At 41.5% G+C, this 25,432-nt stretch overlaps 1 protein-coding gene across 3 annotated transcripts; it reads right to left on the bottom strand.

Annotated features, from left to right (window-relative positions):
- Positions 1–43: 43 nt before the first annotated feature.
- Positions 44–25,299, bottom strand: TDG (thymine DNA glycosylase). Of its 3 annotated transcripts, XM_081822315.1 has the most exons (11): positions 25,112–25,295; positions 12,226–12,254; positions 11,820–11,965; positions 9,532–9,773; positions 7,839–7,908; positions 6,540–6,675; positions 6,263–6,345; positions 6,089–6,183; positions 2,921–3,092; positions 2,379–2,504; positions 44–1,948 (listed from the first exon to the last, which is right to left on the bottom strand). In XM_081822315.1, the coding sequence occupies exons 3-11, from the start codon at positions 11,914–11,916 to the stop codon at positions 1,818–1,820; spliced, it is 1,152 nt and encodes a 383-aa protein (XP_081678441.1). In that variant the 5' UTR covers positions 11,917–11,965; positions 12,226–12,254; positions 25,112–25,295; the 3' UTR covers positions 44–1,817. The 3 variants fall into 3 exon arrangements, with proteins under 3 accessions (XP_081678441.1, XP_081678439.1, XP_081678440.1); XM_081822313.1 differs by lacking the exon at positions 12,226–12,254 and having other exon boundaries at positions 25,112–25,299; XM_081822314.1 differs by lacking the exon at positions 12,226–12,254 and having other exon boundaries at positions 11,823–11,965; positions 25,112–25,299.
- Between the last annotated feature and the right edge of the window lie 133 nt (positions 25,300–25,432).

Here is a 25,432-nt window from a genome sequence, read left to right as displayed (position 1 = left end):
GATTCTTAATATTTTTATTGTAAAAACCATCAAGACTTTCAAATGAATTTAAAAACTTTTTCAATATTATTTAATGAAAAAGTCCCATATTGTCATGTATAGGATATATCAACATTTACTACTCATCTTTCATATGTAATGAAAAACACCATTATTGTATGCTTGGAAACTCCTCAAACCCCCTCTCTAATGAGTGTCCATCATAATTTAAAGGGTATTTTCTCCACTCAAAAAAAAAAAATCTATTGTAAGGCTACAATCATTATATACCAAAGCAATTCCTACTTACATGCTTTACATAGTCCCATGAAAAAATAATTCAATTGTTCCTAATCCCTGATGCAAGGCACTTCCAAGCACCCGCATAAAACATCTGTGTAAACAGCAGTACAGTACATGAGTTAAATAACATGGGCTGAATAACTTTTACACAGCTTGAACTAGACTAAGGGATATATAAAATCCATCATAGCCACAGCTAAAAAGCATGTTAAGATTCACAAGACTTTGTTTCTCTTACTATACAAAGAACACGCCATATAATCTCTTAGGGAAAAAAAACAACTCATAAATATTTTCATATTGAAAAACAGCATGCTCCCTGGGTATGTATGAAATCAGGATATTCAGAAGTGACCAGGAGTAATTGCAAATGGCATTTCTGAATACCCAGCTTTACTATGCACCAGGCCTAGTAGTCTGGACTCTGTAGCACCATGGAAAAGGCATAAAATCACAAAGGTACGTTACTTCAAACTAACCCCGCCATGAGGCTCACTTAGTCCACAGTAACAGACAATGATATAGAGATTTTTTAAATTATTGATTAGATATACCTAGCAAGAACAATTCTGTTATTTTAATATACCTCATGTACATATAAAGCACCAATTTAAATCAGACTATCAAACATCTCCAGCATGTTGTTGCTCCACCTAAGAGTTCATTTCTCACCACTTTCCACATTATACCCTTAAAGCCGAGGAGGATAAAATTAGAATGGTGATAGATATTGTACAAAAAATTCAGTTCCTTCCCTATCAAATGTATGTCTCTCAAGTAAAACACAGAGGAAGAAGTAACAAACTTAAAAAAGGTCTACTGCATTCTCTGGAACTTACCATCCCACACAACAGTTTCTACCTGTACTAGAGGATTAACACCCGGGGTGACGAGGTCAAAGTCAGGCCTCGGTGCCCCGTCAGAGAAGGCCAGGCTAGCCTTGCTGCTGGAAGGCCACACTTTACATTTCTACTGCTGGGCATCTCTCACAAACACTCCCCATTGGTGAGGCAAAGAGGTGTGAGTGTAAGTATCACTCAGGGAGCCCATCAAACACTGCTAAAAACTACCAAATGAGCCTCCACTGTGGGTTAACTTCATATACAAAAACGAACACATTTGCCTCTTTATCAGTGGTAATTATTATTAGCATGCCCTTCTTAGGCATAAAAGGAATAATGTCTATCTGGGTTTATGCACAGTTAATAATCAAGTATAAATATTCAGACTGTTTCATTTTAAAATTACAGATTAAAAGTGACTCCCCAAAGAAAATCAATTTCTTCATAAATGAAGTATAGTTTATAAAAAGCTGGAATGATGGTTAATTCAAATACAAAAACTCATACACAAAAACCCTACTTTTTCTTTCCCAACTTACTTAGGTTCATACAGTTGATTCTACCACACAACTGTACTATCATTATATCACAGAGTAAAATACTAATAAAATGCCTCAGTTAGCAAACTGAGGGCCACTTCTTGACAACTGCATTAAAACTGCAGCATTTAGGAAGAGCTGAGAAACACCACTCTTAAGCGTGGTTTCCTTCTTCTTGTTCCAGCGTCCCACAATGATTATTAAAGGAAGGAATCTGGTCTGTAAACGACTCGGTCATCCACTGCCCATTTGGAATGTCACCGAAAGTTGATTCTCCACTGTCAGCTGCCAGGGGGGAAAAGAATGTTAGGATTAGTTTATTCTATCTAAGAACGTTACAGGATTCAACTAGGAGGTCTGAGCAGTCCAGTGAAGAGAAACTGCTATTAAAATAGTTACACAAGCTTCTTGATTATAATGATAAATCCCTGTTCTCTCGGCAGACACAGGACTGAGAATCCCTCAACTGTTATTCATGGAGGGAATGCGATTAGGATGACTCGGTGACTTAGAGAAAATCAGCTGCACACGCACGTGTGGTGGAACATCAGATAACCACCACATTTTCACTACCGGCCACTGAAAAGATTTTCATGGTCCCGTTCCTAAGCTTCAATAATTCATTCTCTTAAAAAAAAACAAAAAAGCACCCCTTTTCCCCAGTCCTGACAAAACCAAGCATTTGAAAGGAATGCACATATGGAGGGGAACATACTTAGCCCCCTAGAAGAGAAGCTGCAAGGGTCGCCACTGCACGGATTTTCTGCATAAGCGCCGCCATACGCTGCTTCATAACCTGGGTCATATTTTTCTTCCTTAACAGCCATCTTCTTTGCATCCTCTGTGAGGAGAGTAAGAGGGATTTAAAATGGATTTTATACAATCGTTTTGAAAATAGCTTTATTCAGAAGTCATCACGAACAAATCTTTTTCTAGTTCACGTATACTGAGATATATCTTTTGCTATCTTTTAAACTCTTTATAACATATACTAAAGTAACTCATAAGAACTGTAAAAGCCTATTAGATTTAATTTCAGGTGGGCTATGATGTTTCTTGTATCCTCAACATCTGCAGGAGTACCCACATCGGATGACTTTGGTAAAAGGAGATTTTTTAACAGTGACTAATGTCTATTGTCAGAGCACTTTGGCTGCAAATATAACTTTTCTTTTCTCCTGCTTTTAAATCCACAACATGCTTTCTGTAATGTACAGATCCATGAAATGAATAAATGGGGTGAAAACGGGAACAAACCTTGGGCTAATTGTAGATCAAACGTATACTGCACCTCTTGAACGTCTGTGTTTCGTTCAATGCCTTTCAACTGATCTCTCAAGTCTTTCAGCTTAATGTAGTAATGAACTTTGTCCTGGGCTCGAGGAAACTGAGCACATCTTGCACTGGATGATGGCATAACGTAGCAGAGCTAGAATTATAAAATTTTATAGTTACATAAATCTTACAAGTCTACCAAATCCACTCACATAGAAAGGAAAAAAATTCTTTTTCTAGGTTAATAATGATGCTTATCACAAAATTAATACATGCAAACTCAAAAAAAGTAGTTGTGTTTGAGTTCAAATTTGTAAAATTTACTTATTACAAAGTCAATAAATCAAAAATGATGAGGCGTCTGCCCCATGTTCATTTATCAATTAATAGTCTTGTCTTTTTAATAGACAAGACTGTTCACAATTCTAAAGGTACAAAAGGGCACAGAAGTATACATTGAAAGTCTTCCCTCCCAATGCTCTCTCTATCCACCTAGTTCTCTTCCCAGGGCAATCAAAGTTGCTGGTTCCAGAGGTATTCTATGAATATACAATCAAATGTGTCTAATATATGTACTCTCCTGCACCCTTTTTATTTTTATTTTTATTTTTTTTAAAGATTTTATTTATTTATTTGACAGAGAGAGACATAGTGAGAGCAGGAACACAAGCAGGGGGAGTGGGAGAGGGAGAAGCAGGCTTCCCGCGGAGCAGGGAGCCCGATGTGGGACTCGATCCCAGGACCCTGGGATCATGACCTGAGCCGAAGGCAGACGCTTAACGACTGAGCTACCCAGGCGCCCTCCTGCACCCTTTTTAAAAAACACACGAATGGTAACATGCTCTCTATTCCCTATTCTATATCTTGCTTTTTGACTCGACAGCATATTCAGAGATAATTCTGTACCAGAGGGCTATATTAGAGTAAAAAGACGTTCTTTTTTTATAGCTGTGTAGTACTTGTATATTTATTTAACCAAGGCCCAGCTGTGGGCATTTAGGTCATTTCCAGTCTTTTTTTTATTATAAGCTGTAGTGAAAAACCTTGTACAAATTTGATTTTGAGTATGTGTGAGCATATCTGCTGGATAAATTCCTAGAATTGGAAGGACTAAGGAGAAAGACATTTGCATTTATCATTTGGGATACTGACAACAAACTGTCCTTCATAGAATACAACATATAATATATATCACATATATATCAAAGAGTGAAGCTGCTAGACTATGGAATTTCCAGTTGCAATTTCTATATTGACCTCCATAACATTACAGAAACAAATTATTTAGTTTTGTTTAGAAGGCATTTAGAAACTCCTGACTCAAAGATGTGTAGGTGCAAATGCTACCAGGTTTTGTAATAGCACATTTTCCCATCCCAAGATATTCTTCAATTAAAATGATCCAGAGGGGGGCGCCTGGGTGGCTCAGTCGGTTAAGCATCTGCCTTCGGCTCAGGTCATGATCTCAGGGTCCTGGGATACAGTCCTGTATCAGGCTCTCTGCTCAGCGGGGAGTCTGCTTCTCCCTCTGCCCCTCCCCCTGCTCATGCCTGTGTGCTCTCTCATTATCTCTCTCTCCCGTCTCTGAAATAAATAAAATCTTTTCAAAAATAAATAAAATAAAATAAAATGATCCAGAGGGGCGCCTGGGTGGCTCAGTTGGTTAAACGTCTGCTTAAGCTCCAGTCATGATCCTGGAGTCCCAGGATCAAAGTCCGAGTTGGGCTCCCTGCTCAGAGGGGAGCCTGCTTCTACTTCCCCTCCCTTGCTCCTGCTCATGTGCGCTCTCTCTCTCAAGTAAATAAAATCTTAAAAAAAAAAAAAAGATCCAGAAATTTGAAAAAGTAGTTTTTTTTTTATTTGTCAGAGAGAGAGCGAGCGAGCACAAGCAGGGGGAGGGGCAAAGGGAGAGGGAGAAGCAGGCTCCCTGCTGAGCAAGGAGCCCGATGTGGGACTCGATCCCAGGACCCTGGGATCATAACCTGAGCCGAAGGCAGATGCTTAACCGACTGAGCCACCCAGGTGTCCCAAAAAAGTAGTTCCTTGTTTCAGAGCTGAATCACTAACATCATCAATAACTGTATTTCACAACAAAGAATAAATTTTAAAAGATACAAGTACTCCCAGCTCATTATAAGAGGTAAAACCTCCTGTCGTGATGATTCAAGTTCACTTAGTATTGCACTATTACGGCCACATATATCCAAGAGATGTACCTGAGCCTCATCTGGCTCTTAAGGGACAATAATGCAGGAATTTATAGAAAGCCATGAACTCCGCTATACAATTTTACCAAAGTAGACAAGTGTAGGCCTCGGTTTAAAGAAAGACCAGGGCTTTCACCTACTTTATCAATCACATATTTAAAACAAGTTAAAAACAGAAGAAATTTAAAGGAGAAGTTCAAATGTAAGTGGCAGAAACTTTATTCTGAGGTCTCCATAAAAACCTGGTGGCACACTGGCTTCTCCATCATTTAAAGTACTGTCTAGAACACATGGGTCTATGCATGTATGTTGTTTTTTAAAAAGTTGTAAACAAAACTTAAAACTATATTTAAGAAGCAAAATTTCAACCACATGTCTGCAGAAGCTCTGTAGAAATGACAGAGTTTGAAAACCACTGTTACTTCATGATGCCTCATGTACAGGCCATAGTAAATAGTATCACATGCCAGTCAGACTGGCCGGACGTCTGTCTGCAACTGAGCTGTATACTATTTATACGGCTCTAAAATGAAACTGGGCTAAGATATACAAGCAGGAGGGTGATGAGCAGTTTTACTAATCGGGAGCATGTCCATATTTACATATTTGTTTCATACTGAATAAGGGCTAATCTACTTGAATTTGGTAAGAATATGCCATTAAATAGATTCTGAGTGTATGCTAGCTAGCTCCTTTCAATATTTTAGCCAAATAACATCAGTAAGACATTTTATCTGACAAATGTTTCTTTTTTTTTTTTAAATAACAGTACATGAATTAATTTGCAACTACTAGTTTGAGTTGATATATAACTATTACTCAACAAAATCCAGTGTTTTTTTTCATGGCATCAATTACAATGGATAGGACAAATAAAAAAGGGAAGCTAGCTAGAAAAAAATTCATATTTAGCTGATTTACAAATGTAATTTTAAGGACTTACAGTTTCTGTGTCTGGGATCTTATGGGGTTGAAGTCCAAATTCTAAGTTTTTAACCTTAACTCCAAAAACTTCTTTACTAAAAATTTCATAAATACCTAAAATGAAATACAAACATATTTACATTGCCCATAATGTTAGCAAAGAAAAACGATAAAATTTAAAAGTAAATCTTACATTTTCCATTAAACACTGCTATTCGTGGCTGATATTTCTGTAATTTCTGCACTAGAATACGTCCTCCTTCACGAAATTCTTTACTAAAATTGAATTAAAAAGTAGTCAAAATATAAGTATGGCAATATTTATAATATGCTAAATTCAGATAGCTGTGAGTAAAAGATCGATTCATGTATTTGTTAAGCTCAGCTTGAACTAGGTACATATAGTATTCCAAGGGTATATAAGGCATCTGCACGAACAGGTTCCAACCTATAAAAATAAATGTAATTACCTGGAAAGATCTTTGCTGCCTGGTGTTGTCCTTTCCACCATATTGGTAAATCCAATACCATACTTCCCTGGTAAAGTGTGATCATCCATATGGCTCAGCTGGACCTCACTCAGGCCTGACATAAACAGACACTTCCCTGTGAAAATGAGAGTTCAGTTTATTTCCATATAGATCAAAGGTTTTTGCCCCATGAATCGATATGGTAGTCTACATTTTATCCTGAAAGTACAAAAAAAAAAAGATTTACGATATTTAAAAAATTATGGGTAAATACCGTATCAAGCAATTACTATGTGTGAAGCCCTCTGCATGGATTATCTCATTTAATGATCATAACTATCTTATGAAATATTAATTATTATTTTTATCTCTTTTTCACAGGGCAGTTTAGGTAAATGGCTGTTGGAAATACACAGCTAGTCAGTGTAGGAAACTTCGAAACTGTTTGTTTTCCTTTCTAATAACTGGTAACACCACCACCTGCCCCTGGAATAACTTGAACAGATAAACATACACCAAGAGGCCCGTAACATTCAAACATGCTGACAGTGGAAGAAATGAAAAGTTCAAACTTTTCTAGAAATTTTTAAAAAATATGTCCTTAGTTCCAAAAACACATTACTGTATTTTTTGCCCTAAATGTTTTTAATGTTACGTAGATAATGGATTAGTATTTCCTGAGGGCCTACTGCATGCCCTTTTTTATTGGGCGGTGTTAGGTAAGTGGACTTACACAGAAGATAATACAACAGTAGTTATACTTGGTTTTGAAGCTCACTCTACAAGTATGAGGCTCTTTAATACTATTTTCTGCTAGATATGAAGTATCTGTAGAGAATGTCTCCAATCACAAAATTTCTTAACTATTACAACTTGATCGCCAATGATCAATGCACTTCCTCTCTCCCGGGAAATAGATCAGCAGAAATCTGGAAAGGTCAGTATCCTGTCGGCATGGGCACACTGAGATACTATTGTTACTATCACCGCAGATAGCAAGTAAAAGAGAAAATTCATTAAAAAATACAGTAAAACTCCTATAAAACTATTAGCAAAACAAAGGAGGAAGTACTGCTTTTCTTGCCCCTCCACTCTCTTACACCAAAGTGTGAACAGAAAACACCAAAAAGTTCCGAAACTTTTATTTTTGTGTACACATGCACAGAAAAAAGGTAGGTATTTTTACAAACAATCTCTCTTTTAAAAAACACAATTTGGTTTAAAAAAAAAACCCCAAACTATTAATAAAGATTCCTAGTTTAAAAGTAAAATAATAATAAAAAAAAAGTAATTACTTACAAAAATGGTTTCCAGGTCCAGGGTAATGATGTCCTTTGTAAGCTGCCATTAGTCCTGGGTTTATGCCAATCTACAAAAAATGTTTATACAGTTAAGTCTTAAAAAGTAGGGTTTAAGCCTTAGGGCTTCTTGGAGGAGTGATGGACAAAACTAAATTTATTAAAATAAAAATTTAATCCAGCATCATAAGCAATATTGTTTTATCAGGTACCTAGTCTCGATCTGAACAAAGTATTCCTTTTTTTTTTTTTTTTTAAGTAAGCTCCACACCTACTGAGCCACCCAGGGACCCCCAAAGTATTCCACTGTGAAGAAAAACATTCCCTTTTAAGTGTTGCTGCTGTTTTTAAAAACCAGTCTGGGGGGCGCCTGGGTGGTTCAGTTGGTTAAGCACCCAACTCTTGATTTTGGCTGAGGTCATGATCTCAGGGTCTTTGAGATGGAGCCTGTTTTAGGCTCTGCCCTGGGTATGGAGCCTGCTTGGGATTCTCGCTTTCCCTCTCCCTCTGCCCCTCCCCCGCCAAGGCTGCTTGCTCTTGCCTGTGCGTCTCTCTCTCTCTAAAAAAACGACCAAACAGGGGCGCCTGGGTGGCTCAGTCGTTAAGCATCTGCCTTCGGCTCAGGTCATGATCCCAGGGTCCTGGGATCGAATCCCACGTCAGGCTCCCTTCTCCGCGGGAAGCCTGCTTCTCCCTCTCCCACTCCCCCCGCTTGTGTTCCCTCTCTCGCTGTGTCTCTCTCTGTCAAATAAATAAATAAAATCTTTAAAAAAATAAAAATTAAAAATAAATAAAAAAAATAAAAAAACGACCAAACAAAATAAAAACCAGTCAGGGGAAAAAAAGAAAAGGCAGAAATAGAGCCATAAATACAGAGAGCAAACTGGTGGTGGCCAGAGGCAGGGGGATGGGCAAAACGGGTGACGGGGAGTGGGAGGTGCAGCATAGGGAGTATAGCTGATGGGACTGTAGTAGTGTACGGGGACTGATGGCAGCTACACTTGCGGTGCGCATGGTATAATGTATAAACTTGTCAAATCACTATGTTGTACACCTGAAACTATGTAACACCGTGTCAACTATACTTCAATACAAAGAAAAAATAATTAAAATTTAAAAACAAAGACTAGTTTGACCCCCTCCTATCCCCAGGCCCCCACACCCGCCCAACTGGGCTGGAAAGAGAAAAGGTCCTGGAGCAGCCGATCAGCTGAGTCCAGGTCCAGCCACAGTCGGCTTCTCCAGTCCCAGCAAGCACCTTATTCCACATCAGCTACAGCTGTTTGCACACTACTATTTCTGATAGTTCCTGACAAAAACCAAAGCTCCAAATCCGTATTCTCATTTACGGAGACCTCACAGGTGTCATGCAATCTAAGCAATCCACGTGGACTATTTATCTAACTGCAACTCTGTGAGGGTGGTATTATCATCACCCCTGCTTCACTAATAAGGAAACTGGTGATTGGGAAGGTTAAGGCTTGTCCAAGGTCCTACCCATATGGCAGGATCTGAAACCCATCCTCTTAAACACACCTATATAATACAACCTCATGAAGGAGACACCATTCACTACCAAAAGGATTCTCAGAAATGGTTCTTTTCAACAAAATGCTATTTGCAAGAATAGAGGTTAAGTAACGTTAATCCACCAATGCTATTTATAAAGCCAAAATGAGGACAAAAATCCTTACAATCACAATGTCCAGATTGAAGGTCAAAATGTCCGGGAGGGTCTTGGTTAGAAGTTCAGCTTCTGAAACACCATTAAAACGGTCTACCTTTCTTTTCACTTTAAATGTGTCTGTAATTTTTTCTTGCTTTTCTTTTGATTTTGTGGACTTGCCAGATTTTTTGGCCTCCACAGGCTTTTTGGGTTCTACTGGTTTTTTTGGTTCTGTTGCTCTGGGTTTTCTTTTCCTTCCTTTTGGAGTCTCTGAAACACAGTAATTTCCAGGATGTACATGTAGATAAAGAAAAATGTAACTTACAAACATTAGGCAGCTTTCCCAGAAAAGTCACCCTATCAACACTCTCCCAACCTCAGTGTCCTCTGCACTATCCTCCTTCCTTCACCCTGAGACTGGGTTCACGCAGCCCCACGCCCCACCCTCCCTCCTCTGTTAGCTGTTCTTGGGATGAAACGTCCATAATAACCATAGATTGATTTTCTACACACTCTTACCTTCTTGGCCTCCCCAGGGATACAAAGCATCTATACTATTTTATAGGAATTCTAAATGTAAATACATAAATAGTTCAACAAACAAATGAAAAAATAAGTAGAAAAATAGGGAGGAAGAGAAGCATTTTAACTCAACTTCCCCATAATTTCCAGCAATAGAAAGCCTCAAATGGCTTATGAACTTGTTTTAGAAATTATGAGTGTAGGGGCGCCTGGGTGGCTCAGTTGGTTAAGCGACTGCCTTCGGCTCGGGTCATGATCCTGGAGTCCCTGGATCGATCGGGCTCCCTGCTCGGCAGGGAGTCTGCTTCTCCCTCTGACCCTCCCCCCTCTCATGTGCTCTCTGTCTCTCTCATTCTCTCTGTCTCAAATAAATAAATAAAATCTTTAAAAAAAAAAAAAAAAAGAAATTATGAGTGTATATTCTGTTCCACACACAGCCAAAGAGGTGAATTTAGAGGTGCTGAGGATGAAATCTCTGGGATGAAAGTATTTTTCAAAAGGCAAGAGCAGGATCTATCTCAGGACCTAAAGCAGATTGAGGTTTCTCAATCTCAGCACTACTAACATTTTAGATTGAATAATTTTTGGTTACAGGGGGTTGTCCTGTACTTTATAGAACGTTTACTAGCACCTTGGCCTCTACCCATTAGATGCCAGTAGCACCCTGCCAATCATGACAATCAAAGCTGTCTCCGGACAATGCCCAATGTCCCTTGCAGGGTGGGGGTGGGGGGTGGGGGGATGCTTGGTCAAGAACCACCAATTTAAAGTTTTACCCACAGGAAGGCTTGGTTTTCCTACCCTTAATTCTTAAACATCGCTCTTAATTTCTTGGGCCCCTCCCCCATTCTACTACTATTTGGTGGTTCCCTAGCCCAGCCTCCTGTTCTTCCTCTCTCTACCTCACTCTGATTTAGCCACCCCCTATGCCAAGAGATCTACCTTTGAGGCAATAGGAGAGCCAAGGGCAGAGGGATCTCCAATGCAATGGAGACAGATGTGTTTCTGGAATCATAAATTGAAACGCTGTGCCCATTTCTCATACAATACCGCTACCCTGGAAAACCATTACCTCCTCTCCATCCCCTCAGGTCCTCCTCATTTCATCCCCAGATTATTCAGTCTTGAATCCACTTTCTGCCTCCAAATTCTGCCTCACTCCCTACTACCCAATCTATCCTCTACAATATTTCTAGGCTGACTTTTAGAATGTCAGTCTATGTAAGTCACCCTCTGCTTATATTCTCTCAACAGCTCCCTACTGCCTTCAGGACAGAACATACATTCTTCAGGTTATAAGCCTCATCACTTACTATTTTTTGGCTATACACCAGATGCCAAAACACAGAATCACTACTTTTCAAGTCATGCTTCTTCACATTTGTGCTTTTGCATACACTGTTCCCTAAGTCTGGAATTTCCCCATCCCATTCTTCCTGGGGATAAAGTCTCCTCACCCTTGGCTTCCAGAGCTCTGGGAAGCTGCCTCTGGGCCTCGGTCTGAGTTAGGTGTCAACCCTATGAGCTCTCACAGCATCCCGTGTCCCTCTTCACCGCTGTGTGCTGAAGTATAACATGTGTTTACTTATTATTTTCTCCTACTAGATTAGGAGATATTTGAGGACAGGACCCACATTCTTTTATTCCCCCAAACCTATCACAGGGCCTTGCACATACTTAAAAAGTGGCTACAAATTTTAATACTAAAATAAAACTAAAATTCGTCATTAAATCCCTTTTTTACCTAAGTTGGCTAATCCAATAGCTAATTTTCTACACTATCCGGATGCAAACTACCTTGTACAGGTTCCTGAGAAGGAGCTGGGTCCGGAACTTCTGCTGGCATCTGCTGTTCACTCACCACTGCCCTATCAGGAGCTTCAGCCATCATTTGTTGAAATGGGAATGTATAAAAAGCTTGAGCTTGCTGAAGGGAATAGCTGAAAGAACAGTTAAATATAAAATATGACAATAAAGTTACCCAACTAGAAGTTTAAACAATCAGCTGTAAAAAAACTTCAGGATCCAAACGCTTTGTAACCAGACTGTAATATTTGGAGTTGATAACAGGGGCAAAGGGAGAAGGAATATCTGTTTCCACATGCGCACATTCACCCAATTTTTACTTTGTGCCTACTAACCAAACGTTAATTAACTCTCCCACTGTTTAATGACAAGATGTGTCATCAATAAAACTTACCAGTCCTGTCAAGTCAGCCTCTGCTTTCCCTGAAATGAGATCATGGGAATTTTATAGCAGAGACATTTAAAAGGCACAGCAGCTCATATAGGATTAAAGTGTCCATAAAAACAATTTGTGTCTCTATCTTCGATTTAATCCTTTTGTCACAAAGATCCCCTCCAATCTAACCCTCGCCCAGCTTTACTGATATACAATTGACATATAACTTTGCACGAGGTAAAGGCATATAATGTGTTTTGATACATGTATTGCAAAATGATTACTAACACAGTCTTAACTAATATCTGCATCCTGTCAAATAATTACCATTTCTTTTTTGCAATGAGAACATTGAAGATTTGCTCTCTTAGCAACTTTCAAGTATATAGTACAGTATTATTAGCTGTAATCACCACGATGTACATTAGATTCCCAGATCCTGGTAATCTTTATACTCTCGACCAACATCTCCCCCATTCCTGCCTTCCCTCCAATCTAACTTAAGGTTCTCTTTTGGTTTATCTGCCTACTTAATGATTTATTCATTGGATCTGTTTTTAAATCGTTGCTGGGTTTTTGCCACTAGATTAGGACTAGAAATGGTTATTCTGTTCATATCTGTGAATTTATGGAAAAAAACACTGTAAACCTCTTTTTTGAACATTTTTCAGACTTTGTTCCAAGTATTCAGTTCAATATAAGGGACACAGGCAAAAAGCAACTTTTCACAAAAAGCAACTACCAAAAAAACCAAAAAAAAATTTTAATGACTATAAACCACTATCTCAAACTGTTGCCCTCAGCACAAAGCCAGAGAAGTAAACATATATTTTATGAAACTCAAGCTACAGCTGATGCCAAATGATGCCAATAAATACACAATGGGAAGGAAAACACTAGGAAATAAAATGGATAAGTATCGTTTACCATTTGGAGAGAAAAGTCATGTTTTCTGTGGTGAACTACTCACTTATTAGTCACAGAGAAAGAAAAGTAGAAGCTCAGAAAGCAGAGATTAAGAAGGCAAACTAGTACACTCTAAATGGGTGAACTTCATAGTATATAATACATATCTTAATAAAATGGCCTTAATAAGCTTAAATGGCCAAGGGAGGCACAGCGTAACAGACTATCTGTGGGCGGCTAGGCTAGGATGCTGGGTGCTCAGAGACAGACAGGGGCCAGACCCCAATGGACAAACCACTGGAGAGTAACTTTGGCTTCAGGCTATCTTTAAGGGTAAGCTGCTAAAGAAAAGGTTAAGAATTAGAAAGATATTAACACTATATCTTAAGAGTTTTAATTTTTTTGGGCGCCTGGGTGGCTCAGTTGGTTAAGCGACTGCCTTCGGCTCAGGTCAGGATCCTGGAGTCCCTGGATCGAGTCCCGCATAGGGCTCCCTGCTCGGCAGGGAGTCTGCTTCTCCCTCTGACCCTCCCCCCTCTCATGTGCTCTCTCTCATTCTCTCTCTCTCAAATAAATAAATAAAATCTTTAAAAAAAAAAAAAGTTTTATTTTTTTATCTAAAAAAATTGTTTTCAATTATGTAAAAAAATAGACACAGCAATGCAGTAAACTTCAGTACATTAACATGAGAAAATACTATGCAGCAAAATTACATTTATTGATACTTTATTTTTATTTTTTTATTTTTTTAAAGATTTTATTTATTTATTTGACAGAGAGAGAGAGACAGCGAGAGGGAACACAAGCAGGGGGAGTGGGAGAGGGAGAAGCAGGCTTCCAGCTGAGCAGGGAGCCCGATGCGGGGCTCGATCCCAGGACCCCGGGATCACGACCTGAGCCGAAGGCAGACGCCCAATGACTAAGCCACCCAGGCACCCCAACATTTATTGATATTTTTAAAAGCAAAAAAAATGTTTAATGCAGTCTTTAAAGTGAAAAAGAACACAAAACAGTATTGTAACCTAAGACTGCACATCAGGAAAATATGTAGACAAGCCCTAGAAGCTCAAATGTGAAAAATGAAGAGAAGTACTTAAATCATGCTCAGCACAAAGTAAAATGTCCCCCCCACCCCCACTTTTCTTTAATAATATTCACAGCTCTGGGTGCCTGGGTGGCTCAGTTGGTTAAGTGTCTGCCTTCGGCTCAGGTCGTGACCCCAGGGTCCTGGGATTAAGTCCCGCAACAGGCTCCCTGCTCTGAGGGGAGCCTGCTTCTCCCTCTGCCTCCCTCTCTCTCTCCCCTCACCTCCTGCTCTCATGAATAAATAAAAGTCTTTTAAAAAAATAATATTCATAGCTCTTTTTGATAAATTGTAAAAACATTGGTTGTTCAATGTTGATGACATAAATACTCTAATGAGGGGGTGGATACTGCTAGGTTACATCACGAGATCTTGTTTAGTGAACCTTCAGAAATTCTAGTAAAGTGAACTGTATATTGATTGTGGCCAGCAGCAGTTTCCTGAGATGTTAGCAGCCCCTTTCAGCTGGAAGGTATAAAAGTAAAGACATATGGTGACAGTGAGTGGCCAGAAGAATGCACGATGTCTGTTCTTAGTCTGTCACATGGAGGGGAGGGCAACCTTCCACCCTCTCCCTTGTTTCTTGCTACCACTCTCAAGAGTTTCACAGATGTGTCCCATTTCGAGCACTTCACAAAGTCCAAACTTAAAATACTTAATTTAGGAAAACACTACATTCAAAAGGATTCTGAACTTTAAAAAATAAATTTCTAAAACATGGTTCCTTTCGCATATTTTGGGGTCATTAAATTCTGAAGCTCAGAATCTGAAAATTAAAATTTTAGAATCAGTTGGCTGAAGAAGAAGTGAAAAGGAAGAAAAAAAATAGGAGGTTTGATTTTAGAGATACAGATCAATTTTGACAGAAATCGAGAAACTTATCGATAATATCAATATGTCCCTTAATCTTTCTAAAAATGATCTCTGGTACCTCACAAAAAGTTAAATTAGAAATAGAAAACAAATAAATTAGAAATAGAAAAATAAAGCTTTGAAAAATACGATGTGTAAGTTCTAAGGTAATACACTATCTTTGAGCGTTTCGTCTTATCTTCTGATCAACAGCTTCCTAACAGAACAAAAGGAAAGAGTGCATCACAACATTCTTATTACTTGGCAGGAACAAGCAATACATCTGTACAAAAACCTTCAAGAACTTCAAAGCTAGAAAACTAGAGTTCTGGATAATTTAATTATCCAGTCTATTATCCAGTAATAGTTGTAGTTGTAGTAATAGTAATAGTTGTATCACTGGATAGTATGCTGCTGGATAGTAGCATAAACCTGTTCAACCGTAATCTGAAAATATTTAATACATTTGTTGTATTTATATATGATTGCCACTTAGGAACTCAGAATTGTGCAAAATTTACAAAGCATCATTTTCTCTGTGTTGAGGGACAGCAACAGAAGAGCATCTGGTCAAGTCACTCATCCTCTCAGGACCTCTCAGGACCATGAAAATGATTTCTACATATACAGACAACGTATAGAAAACAGGACTAAATCTGTCCAGACTCTGAACAGACCCCAAAGAATTTATTTTTTTTAACTCCTTCGTATCAAATTTCTAAGCATGAGGGATGATCTTATTTCTCTTGCTCACTTTTCTCCCCTATCATTTGTCCCCACATCCTCCGTGTCACCTCTCCTTTACCTGCAGCTAACTCCCCCTCCTCTCACCTAGCCTCCATTCACAGCCCCCTTCTCTTGACCATCAGTGTTCAAAGCACTGGTTTTTATAGCCATCTGAAGTTGATATATCGTGTATTTTCCTGAAGAACTGTGTATTTCCCAACAGTCTTTCTCAAAACACACACACAGTGCACTGAGTAGTCCAGTTAATTCAGGCTTTGCTGTACTTCAAACTTCCAGATTTTCTCTAAAACGAACTCCAACTTCTTTAATCCTTTGTTATTTTCCACTATTTTTTTTAAAAAATTTTGTTTATCTGACAGAGAGAGAGAGAGAGAGAGAGAGACCGAGGGCAAGCACAAGCAGGGGGAGCAGCCGAGGGAGAGGGAGAAACAGACTCCCCGCTGAGCAGAGAGCCTGATGTGGGATTCGATCCCAGGACCCAGGAATCATGACCTGAGCTGAAGGCAGATGCTTAACTGACTGAGCCACCCAGGAGCCCCATTTCCCACTATTTTAAAGATTTAACTGCTCTTTTCTAAATACACTTGTCTCCTTGGGCTGCTATAACAAAATACCAAAAACTGGGTGACTTACGAAAAACAATTTTTAGGAGCACCTTGGTGGCTCAGTCAGTTAAGCACCCGACTCTTGGTTTCAGCTTAGGTCATGATCTCAAGGTCATGAGATCCAGCCTTGCATTGGGCTCTGCACTGGGCATGGAGCCTGCTTGCAATTCTTTCTCTCTCCCCCTCTCCCTCTGTCCCTCCCCTACTTTTTCTCTCTCTAAAAAAAACCAAAAAACCACATTTTTTTCTTACGACAGTTTTGGCGGCTGGAAAGTCCAAGTTCAAGGCACCAGCAGATTTAATGTCTTTTGAGGGCCCACTTCCTGGTTCATATGGGTTGCCTTCTCACTATATCCTTACAGAATGGAAGAGGTGAGAAGAATCTCTCTGGGACCTCTTTTACAAGGGCACTAATCCCATTCATGAGGGCTCCACCCTCAAGACATAATCACCTCCCAAAGGCCCTACCTCCAAATATCATCACAGTGGGGGTTAGTTTTCAACATATGAATTCTGAAATGGCATTCTATAGCAGTATTTTATTATTTTCATTTAAACAATCATACACAACACTGAATAATTACAAAAAAAAAAAATCAATGCTAAATAATCCAAATGCTCAACTAAAGGGAACTAGTTATATAAACTATGACCAAATACCATCATAACTATTTAAAGACTACATTTAATATTGCAAAGCAGAGGGCAACCCTCTCGGGTCCCCTCCCCTCCCTCTTTGGGAACTTTGTCCTATCACTTTGCTATCGCTCAATAAACCTTGCTTTGCTGCCCACCACTCTGTCTGGTCTACCTCTTCATTCTTGGAAGTGGCGTAACCAAGAAACGAGGACAATGATGGAGAAAAAACCCAGGAACATTTTTGGGAGCTCATTCGGGATATCCATCCGACAACTAACTGTGAGTAGTGGGCAAGTCTCTCTCCCCCGCCTCTCTTTCTCCCCATTTTGTTTGCTGAAACAGTGAGCACCTGTCAGCCATGTGAGAGCCATTAGCGCAGCTGCCATTCTCAAGTGACAGGCTCTCTGGTCTCCTTTCCCACTGATCCCCCAACGGAAGTTGGGAATGTTGATTTGGTAAGGACTCAGAACTCCTTTCGGGGCAGATCACCAGATGTGAGGGACCTAGGGAAAACCTAGCAGCAACTGAAGGGCCTGACCAAGGTTACCCTTTGAACACACGAAGGCTCTTGGAGGGACCTGGTTCCTTCCCTGCCCATCCCGGCATCCAGAGCGAAACTCCTCTACTACACTTTTCTTGGCTGATTCCTCCCCTAAGAGAACTAGTGGGAAAGCCCAGGATGGTCCCCCAGACATTCTCTTGTGAGTGGTTCGGGTAGCCTCCAAGGGATCTCATTCACAGTTCCCTGTTATGGTGAGGAACAGTCTCCTGTTTGACTCCTATCCTGGGCATTACTAGAACACCCCTTGAACTGGCTATACCATCTATGTGAAGGAATGGCCAAGCAGGGCAAAAGAACTAAGATCTAAGGGATCTCTCAACTTTTCAGCTCCACAGGGGTTATCCCAGGTGGACTTCCTCTCCCTGGCTGCCCCATCTTGTCCCTCCATGTGGCTATGCCAGACAGAACAACTCTACTAAAAGAAGTCTAGTGTATCCATTGACTTCTAAGGGAGTCTTAAGGGTAGGAAAACCAGGGTTTTCTCTGGAGGTAGGACCAAGCCTGGGTAAGCACGATTACTCTCACAGAGAGGACAGGGGCTCTGGCTGTCAGTCGCATGAGTACCTAGGGCCACACATCAGAAGAAGATGAGAAGGAACCGAGGTGGGGGACGCTTTTTCCTCTCTTCCCATGTCTCCCTGATCAACTGTAAGAAACTGAAGTAAGGGACGCCTTTTCTTTTCTTCTTGTAGATGGGTAATTCCCTGACCAGGCCCTTATTCCTTTAGAGTCCCTTCCTGGCATTACAGGCTATAGGAAGAGTATCAGACCTGTAAATCACACAGTATCGTTTACTTGGATGCCTTCCTGGTTTTAACTGGACAAAGGCAACTCATTTTCTTTTGTTCTAGGGCATGGACACAATACAAGTTGGAGGACGAGACATGGCCACCTGAGGGACTTCACCTTCCTGGTTTTAACTGGGAAAAAGAAAGCTCATTTTCTTTTGTTCTGATCTCAGTCATGTAGGATTGATCCCAGCCTCCTGGCTACTTTCTTCCGGACCTCCCCTACCACTCCAGTTGCTGTGGGGGGGGGGGGGGCGGAGAGGGGGGGTGGGAATGGAACAAAGGAATACCACATCCACCTCAAAAGTAGATAGGCAAATGGAGTCTGCAGGGGAATCTCATCCCTGGCTCCATCCTTCCTAAGGTAAGATCAGGTCCCCTTACCTGTCCCGCCCTATCCTGGAACCCCTGCTGGTGCTTGAGGGCTTTACCCTCTGCAAGAAGAGGTAGTGCTCGAAGGGGGACCAAAGGAAGGTGCCACTACAAGACCTGAGATGAAGGGGGACCTCAAAGTTTTCCAAACTTGGATGTAATGCTTCTGTTAAATCAGACCCCCTCCGAATCAGAAAGATGTGGGGTTCTGGCCACTGCTGAAGGATATGGGGATCAAGGTATGGATGGGTGAGCCCATGGGTGGCTCCAGTTGGAAACTGAAGCCCAGGCTATACCTCAAGACCCCAACTGTGATTCTTTCAAGACCATAATTAGGATCCTAACTCCCCTTGGAAACTCGTATCGCTGACACTTCCAAGCCTGCATCCTAGAGGGATTGAGCAGTACATGGGGGCTTCTCCCTCATTCGTTTCCCAGGTTAATGGCCATAATTGGAGCCAACTGTGGTTAGTCTACCTCAGGACAGAGACTTTAAGGAATATTCCCGAGCAGCTGCCAAAACTCCCTTTGTTTCAGGGAAATACCCTGTCTTCTCTGGCCTGACATGGACTGCATATTTCCACTTAGTGGAAAAAACATGGCATCTGCTCATGTGTCCAAGCTGATGAGGTTTAGAACCTGGAATGATTCTATCTAGGTCTGCCGAAAGTGAAATAAGCTCACATTGAAATGGTGGTTCTCAAAAGTTATGGTAATTGTTAAGAAAGTTTTGCTTGGATGATAAATGGGGTTATATCTAGGCCTTTTCCAAATAGGATAAAGTGCTAAAGCATCAATTACCAGACATGTTTTTGTGTTTTTTTTAAAGATTTTATTTATTTTGAGAGAGAATGAGAGAGATAGAGAGAGCATGAGGGGGGGAGGGGGGAGGATCAGAGGGGGAAGCAGACTCCCTGCCGAGCAGGGAGCCCGATGTGGGACTCAATCCCGGGACTCCAGGACCATGACCTGAGCCAAAGGCAGTCGTTTAACCAACTGAGCCACCCAGGCTCCCCTAGCAGACATAAGTTTGTGCTTTTAAAGGATATTTGGATCTGTTGGTAAAAAAAAATGGTGGTTAATCTTGTCTGTCTCAAAGTTGTCACGGGCAATTGTTAAGATAGCTTTCAGTCTCTGGTAAAGGATATCTGGGTCTGTTGGTAAATTAGCTATCAACCCAAACTCAGGAAGAAAACCCAACAGTTTTCTTAGATTGAGAGAGACTCTCATTAAATACACAGCTATCTCCCCCGGGTACCCCCCGAGGCCGAGATCATTCTTATAGCCCAGATATTTGGGAAAAAACTGCAAAAGGTGGCTGTTGGCCCCAAGGGGACCCTAGAAGAGCTCTAACAGTGGGTCTTTTACAGTTGGGACCAAGAGGAGAGGAACAGAAACTAAAGAGAATGCCATCTCTGTGGCCACCCGGAACACTGGAAGTGAGAATGCCCCCATGGCAAAAACCACTGCCCTGGAACCCACTTGTGGAGGGGGACACTGGAAATCTGAATGCCCTCGGGGACCTCAATCTGCGAGGGCTCAGGTGGCCAGCGCACCTGATTGGGATGATGGGGCCTGGGGCTCTACATGGTGGCTCCTCCAAAACAGCTCACTATAGGGAACCCAGAGCCTCAGGTAATTTTGGAAACAGAAGGAAAACCAGTCGATTTCCTTCTTGATACTGGAGCCACCTTTTCTGTTCTACTCTCCGCCCCAGGCCAACTGTTCAACAGCAGTGTTGCCCATTTCACCGGGCAACCCATAAGCCAATTTTTTTTCTCACCTTCTGGGATGCACCTGGGGAGATCTAATATCCTTTCACTCTTAATGCCTGAGAGCCCCACACTTCTCTTAGGTAGAGCTATTAACTCTCATACTGATAGCCCCTGGGCAAACTAGCAATTGCCTCCCCTAAATAGAGGCTGATATTAATTCCTAGGTCTGGGCAACTCAGGCTGAAATGGGTCGGGCCGTAACAGCAGTGCCCGTTCCCATACAACTTAAGGACCCCAGAACTTTCCCTTGTCGGAAAGGTTTTTTGGGCATAACAGGCCACTGTTGCTTATGGATACCAGGATATGGAGAAAAAACATGCCCCCTCTAAATTTGAAGCCTCGATCTACCATTCCAAAGTCAAACCCTGGTCCCCAACGGGGCCTAACAAGGAAATGAAATCCCTCTGTGAACCCAGAGAAGACCTCAAACTAGTCTTGAAGTGACCAGACACAGATAAGTCTTCTTAAATATTACTTTCCTTATATCCCATCAAAATCATAATCCTTATTGCATTCCCTTCGCCTGCCCTCTCCTCACAGTATATGGGGAGTTCACTAAAACAGCCTCTATCTCTCGCCGGACCCCTGGCTGTACTTGGTCTTGCACTGTGCTTTGGGCCTTGCCTCCTAAATGCCCCAACCTGCTTTTTATCTTCCAGAACAAAGGTCATCAAACTCCAAATGGTGGTTCAGATGGAGCCTCACATGGAAGTCAAACCAGACATCTACAGGGGACCCCCTAATAGATAAGGATGAGAGGAACCCTGACTGCTGTCCCATCCAATGCCCCTGACCAGCAGGAAGTAGTTACAATCGGTCATCACCCTTCCTCCCTAACAGCAGTTAGGGTTACCTCTTCAGAGGGGAGAGTGAAGAAGAATAGTTGGGAGGCAGGCAGGCAGGCAGGCAGGGACAACCCCCGCCCTAAGAGGAAACCACCCTTAAAGGGATTTTACACCACCCGGGAAGGAGCCCTCCACCCTTTCTTTCCCACGTAATAGGTAGATGACAAAAATCTGACTGGGTGACAGGCCAAGGAGGGTTAATCTGATTAAAACAGCCCTCCAACAAGCCATAAAAACTGCTAGACTTAGAAATCCCAATGGCAACCCTCTCAGGTCCCCTCCCTCCTTGGGAGCTTTGTACTATCACTTTGCCATCACTCAATAAACCTTGCTTTGCTGCCCACCTGCCCACCACCACCACCACCAAAAAAATATCGCAAAGCGGAAGTGTATTTACCATGCATTACTGGGTACTTGCTGTACATAATCTATTAGAATCTATAAACACAAAGATTTAGAATAAGCCAGACCCTCAATTCAGCCAACTATTCTTCACATAGTATGATTTCAAATTTCCTCACGATTTTCTCATTTTTTGGTGCTCGGAATTAAACAAAATAAAAATACTCCAGATATAGCCTCATCATAACCTGAAACTGAGCAGGGGCTATCACCTTCCTCATTCTGGAGTCATACTGCAGAATCCATGACATTAGCTTTACTGGCACCCACATTATACTGTTGATTCATATGGAGTTTATCATCAATGAAAACTGCCCTTTTATCACCTCTCCCTTGTATCACTGATTTTTCTGCACCCAAGCACAGAATTGTGGCTCCTTTGGTAAAAGATAATTCACCATTCCAGCCATTAGGGTTGATTTGGATTGACTCAAACTATCAATTCCATAAACTCCTCCCAGAGTTGGGTCGTTCACAAGTTTTTATCAGCACCTTGAAGTTGTTAAATTGTTGAAAAGAACAAGTTGGGGTAGCACTACATGACACATTAGACCTCTCTTCAGCCTCCCCTTGATTCTTTCAGCAGTAAACCAGTTTTGAGTTCATCTAATTGGACTGCATCAGTCCATCTTCATCTTGCCCACAGAGAAGTTGTACATGGCACAGTTGTTAGGGAAGCAGACTTCGAGCCACATCGCCTGGGTTCAAATTTCGGGTCTGCCATTTACTAGCTCAAGTTCCTTAACCTCTTTGTCCCAGTTTCCACATCTGTAAAATGGCAATAGTTGTACCTAATTCATTGGTTATGAGGATTAAATTAGTTAACACTTACAACTGCCTGGTATACAGTAATTTTGCTATAATAATAAAGACAGAGAGAGATGATTACATACTTTTGGGTACCTCCTGTCATCACCCTCCTGATGCTGTCTAGTCCAGTATCATTATCCAAAAGGGAATGAACCTAGCTTGCTATATCCTACTTTTTTCTGAAAGTATACTGTAGCCTAGTGGTCACTGGTTCCTTTTAAATACGCTCAATAATCACTGAGAAGTAAAAATTTTGTTTAGGATCAAAGTCAATAAATTAGAGGATAGACTCCACCTTTGGAAGAAATAGGAACCCATGTGTTTATTTTCAGGCTTCGGGCCCCTCTCCTGTTGTCTACAAGTCTTAAAGATTGGCTGAAATCTAGCCTCTCATTTGAAATATAACTTATCCAGGCCAGGAAATATGATTTCTCTTAGAGCACTGAAAGTTCTCTTAAATGCCCTCATTTATCTTGTCTCTTAAAGACATTCATCTGGGGCTCCTGGGTGGCTCAGTCGTTAAGCGTCTGCCTTCAGCTCAGGTCATGATCCCGGGGTCCTGGAATCAAGCCCCGCATTGGGCTCCCTGCTCTCAGCGGAAAGCCTGCTTCTCCCTCTCCCACTCCCCATGCTTGTGTTCCCTCTCTCACTGTGTCTGTCAAATAAATAAATAAAATCTTAAAAAAAAAAAAGACATTCATTCTGCCATTTCCAGTCTACATTTTTATCTTTGAGATAAAAAAATCAAAATCAGAACCAAGTGTTTGTTTTCTGTTATCTACTAATATGCCAGTGGACTAGGCAGAAAACCCAGACCTTTCTTGCCCTTGTTGTCAATACCTAACTAAAAAAGTTATTGATCTCTTTAACATTTCTAGAAAGAATGATTTCATTTGAGGGTTACTCTTTTCAGTGTGTATTTTCAGTGGTCAGTATCACACTTTTCCAGTCATTTTTGATTTGACATCCTACTTTCCATTTTTGGTAAAAGTCCTTCTGGAGATCACTAGAAACATAGTATCCTCTTCTTCCCTTTTTCCTTTCTGGTTAGCCTTTAAATATTTGTTACGATACTACAATTATCTTTTTTTTTTTTTAAAGAGTCCATATTAATGGAACTTTTTTCTTAAAATTTTTTGAAATTACTCTCCAAAATAGAAAGTAAATTCATTATACTCAGCATTCCATTCTACTCCTTGATTAGCATAAGTCAAGACTGACAGAAACCCCATTTCTCAGGATTATCTGGGGCCTCAGTCATTTCAGAATCCCCAAGGATAAAGCCCTTACACTATTAACACAAAATTCTATTTCCTGAGGTTAAAACTTTGTGAGTCAAAATTAAAAATGGTCTATAACCCTGTGGATGAAGTTAAAACAGAATATAAGTCAATTTTGGGGTAAACTTTGTACCAGAGACCTATGACTTTGCTGTGAGACACTGAGCAAGGTCTTCTAATGTGTAATTCATTTGATGGTAGTTTTCACCCAGGTTTCAATTTTGATCTGAAGTAAGATCACAGAGGTAGGAGCAAGTTCCACAAGTTCTTCTGGGAAGGAAGTGCAGTACTTTGTATGGATTTGACCAGCAAAGGCAGGATAAAGCCCACTTTATTACATATACCTTTCCTAAACTCTAAAGATTATTTTGGTGATCTAATGCCTTCTACATAACACAGATTCACAGCATGTCAGAATCGGATTCCAGAGATGCCCTATTTTACAGACACGAACAGACCCAGAGAAGCCAAGTGTCTTGCCTAAGTTCAAGACCCATTAGCCACGGAGAGTCAGGAAAATTCTTCACTAGGTCAAAAAGAATTTTATTCCAATGTAAGTCATCACTTTTTTCTTTTTAAAGACCCTAGTTTTTTTCATTTAGTTTTCTGCCAGGAGTTCAAATCGCGAAATCTCTGCTCTTGCCACATGTTCTCTCCACATATCTAACTCTTCCCAAAGGTCGTATTCAAAATAGATTCTTAAGTCCGTCCTAAGATCACCAGAAAGCACTGATGACTTCTTGGGAGTATCAGTCACAGTCCAGAATTCAAGAGCTCCAGTATGGCAGTGTTCTCTACCTTGCGGCCCCTCACGCTTTTAGTAAACCTATGGGAGGAAGAAGCCACAATAAATCTTCTAACCCTAAAATAAAAACTCCAGGAGTGATACGTGTGATACTCCATCTTTACAGCTCTTCGCATAGTAAGGGAGGGTGGAGGGAAATGCAGCCAAGAATGGCAACTGAAAAGAAACGTTAACTGCAGACTGCTGCCTGCTTACTAACGCACTTTAAAGCCGGCTGGATGCCGGGAAGGCCGGAAGAAGCGCCCAGGAGGCGCGGCTTCCGATCTACCCGGGGGAGCACTGGCCCGACCCGACCGGCGGCGCGCACGCGCAGCCCCGGCCTTTGTACTCGGGCCGCGGCATTTAAAGACCCCTGCGTGCGTGCGCGCGCCCGCCGGCTAGCCCCGCCGCGAGGGGCGCGGGGGGAGGGGCGGCGCTCCGCCCCGGTCTTACCTGCCCGCGTTCTCCGCTTCCATTCCCCGCTGCCGCTCTTCCTGGCGGTTGCGCCTGCCCGGCAAGCGAATGACTGGTCTCCGTAGTAGCGCGACGTACCAACGGCTGTACGACAATAACCAGAGACTGGACACGATTGCCGGCAGAACTGGGGCAGCGGCTAGCGCTCAAGCTCCTCCCCCCGAGCTTCTAGTCACCGCCCCCCCCCAGCCCCGACCCCCCTTCGCGGGGCGCTTCTGTCAGCTCGAAGCGAAATCCCACGCCCTGCGGTCATCACGTGACGCAGGCAGCCCAATCATGTTCGCTTCCCTCTCGTTGGTT

The sequence above is a fragment of the Leptonychotes weddellii genome, chromosome 5 (genome assembly GCF_054177405.1).
Source record: "Leptonychotes weddellii isolate Sample4059 chromosome 5, ASM5417740v2, whole genome shotgun sequence".
Taxonomy (NCBI): Eukaryota; Metazoa; Chordata; class Mammalia; order Carnivora; family Phocidae; genus Leptonychotes; species Leptonychotes weddellii.
The sequence above is the reverse complement of the archived record's forward strand: the minus strand, read 5'-3'. Positions and strand labels throughout refer to the sequence as shown.